Below are 2,206 nucleotides of genomic sequence, written 5' to 3' on the forward strand. Positions count from 1 at the left end.
CATCAGGCGGTGGATGAGAGATGGGCCTGATGCAGCGGTGACGGCACGATGCGGTTCTCAGCTCCCAGCCGCTGCCGCAGCCTCCTGCTCCCCAGTCCTGTTTCCCAAATGCCCTCCTGGGGGGCAGCAGGGATCAAAGGACCAGCTCAAGTCACAGCCATCAATTTTGCAGTGATATGAGGGTTCAGGAATGGAGGCTAATCCAACTGCTGCCTTCAGCGCTTCCACACAGAATTCGCAGAGGCTGTGGGCTCCTACCAGCCTCGGGAAGGCAAGTACCCTCCTAATGCTGGATTAAATCCAGTGCTGTAGTCCAGCCTACAGGCACTGGCACAGCTGAACCACCACCATTTTCACACAATGAAACCAAAAATTCAAAGCATACTATTAAAACCCTTTTATACCCTATGTACACACGCACTGTTGATGCATCATCGACTCCTTTTGCCTTTTAGTTGTTTTTTGAATTTAAAAATCCCCCAGTCCAAGAGGATACTTCAGTAGATTTGGGGTTTTTTTCCCCTTACCAGTTGTGAAATTCATCTTCCTTGAGAGAAGCCCTGACCCTATGGACACCACTGGGAAAACTCGAGGAGAACACAACAGTCTTGGAGCTCACCCGCCAAGCATTACCACCAGAAAAACCAGGGACTGGGAGGGCGTCAGAAAACACCTATGTACCTTTTCGTTCAGCGGATACTGCGTGACAGCATTATACAGAAGTAATCCCACGTCATAAATACAACGACCCCAAACAATCCAAAGTTATGTAGAAGGGAAAGGAAGAAAGGGGGAAAAAAAAAAAAAAAAAGGCAAAAAGAGAGAAAAGAAAAAGTCTTAATCCTTTTAATAGTTCTTTTGCTGAGGGTGTTTTTTCACCTCTTTAAAAAGATACAGTCAAAAGCTCTCGGACAACAGGAACACGTGGCCTCAGCTTCTGCTCAGACGAATTGTGTGTGCCACAGGCTGGAGAAATGCTGAAGTGCTGGCAGGTTTCAGCAGTCTCCAGCGCCACACGGAGTTGGAAAGCTTCGGTGGCCTCCACTGGCAGTGAAAGAGGAGTTTCATGTCTCAGCTGCTTAAAAAGTGTCTCATCACTTAAAAAGTGATGGTCGCCAAACGGTCTGAGAACCCTCTAAATGCTGGAGAGGTGTTTGCCACATCTCCTTCCCCTCCACAGTCACATCACGAGCAGTATGTACAATGAAGATGACTTCAATGCTTTTCTTCTTTGTACGATCACGTACCTAAATGCCGAACGTCCATCTGGGTTGGTCTTGTCCTTGGCCAGCACACTGGCCGCTCCGTCCCTGGCTGGGGAGGACGGGGAGCCCGAGCGCCTGGAGAAAGGCAGAGTCACAAATCCCACGGGCACAAGTTCCAGCATCCGCACACTCGGGTCTCGCCTCCCGCCTTGGTGCTTGAGGAGCGATGCGGAAGGTCATCACCGCTGCGCGTTGCCTTCTACAGGAAGAATGGCGTGGTGCAGGCTCCGCGTGTGCTTCGAATCTAGTGTTTCGTGCTCTTCCGTGAAGCTGTCCGGGCTTGCCGCTCCGTCTAAAGAACTTCCACAGCTAGAGTTAGGAGACAACATGTCCTGCAGGAGGTCTTCCTGGACTATCCCAGAGTCTTTGTTCACTTTACCCCTTTGGTTTCCTTCTTCCTCTTGGTCGTTGAGCAGCTTGGCCAGGAAGTTGATGTATTTCATAGCCAGGCGCAAAATCTCGTTCTTGCTCAGTTTTTTGTCAGGCGGGTGCGTGGGGATGAGCTTGCGAAGCTCTGCAAAGGCTCCATTGACATTCTGCTGCCTCCACCTCTCCCGGCTATTGGTAAAAATGCGGCGGACCACTTTCGTATGAGGACCTGCAATTGCAAACACGCAGAATTAGGAGTGGGGCGTAACATGTCATTTATTACTTTGCTGAATAGGTCACCGTTTCCCAAATGAAATTATTTACTTTCGTCACATCAGCAAGACAGCAACAGGAGTTTCCAGCTAACTGGAAGCTAACCTGATGAGCTGAGGGACCCATAACTTCTGTTCAGTGCAGTGGAAGGGAAAAAACGGGGTTGCATCTTTTTAGATGTCTCCTGAGCTACCTAAATTTACCTCTCCAAGGAGGAAGGCTTAGGCCATGACACATCCAGAAGGCTGCTATATTTTTAGGGTATATCAGCAACAAAGGTCCTATTAAAAGTTTATCTC

At 49.2% G+C, this 2,206-nt stretch overlaps 1 protein-coding gene across 1 annotated transcript; it reads right to left on the reverse strand.

Annotated features, from left to right (window-relative positions):
• Positions 1-1,397: 1,397 nt before the first annotated feature.
• Positions 1,398-1,863, reverse strand: TAL1 (T-cell acute lymphocytic leukemia 1; the record flags this gene model as incomplete). The annotated part of the gene is made up of 1 exon (XM_010148993.1): positions 1,398-1,863. A coding segment is annotated over one exon (419 nt), but the record flags the coding sequence as incomplete, so codon positions are not given.
• Positions 1,864-2,206: the final 343 nt, after the last annotated feature.

Source organism: Eurypyga helias, unplaced genomic scaffold (assembly GCF_000690775.1).
Source record: "Eurypyga helias isolate BGI_N326 unplaced genomic scaffold, ASM69077v1 scaffold20940, whole genome shotgun sequence".
Classification (NCBI taxonomy): domain Eukaryota; kingdom Metazoa; phylum Chordata; class Aves; order Eurypygiformes; family Eurypygidae; genus Eurypyga; species Eurypyga helias.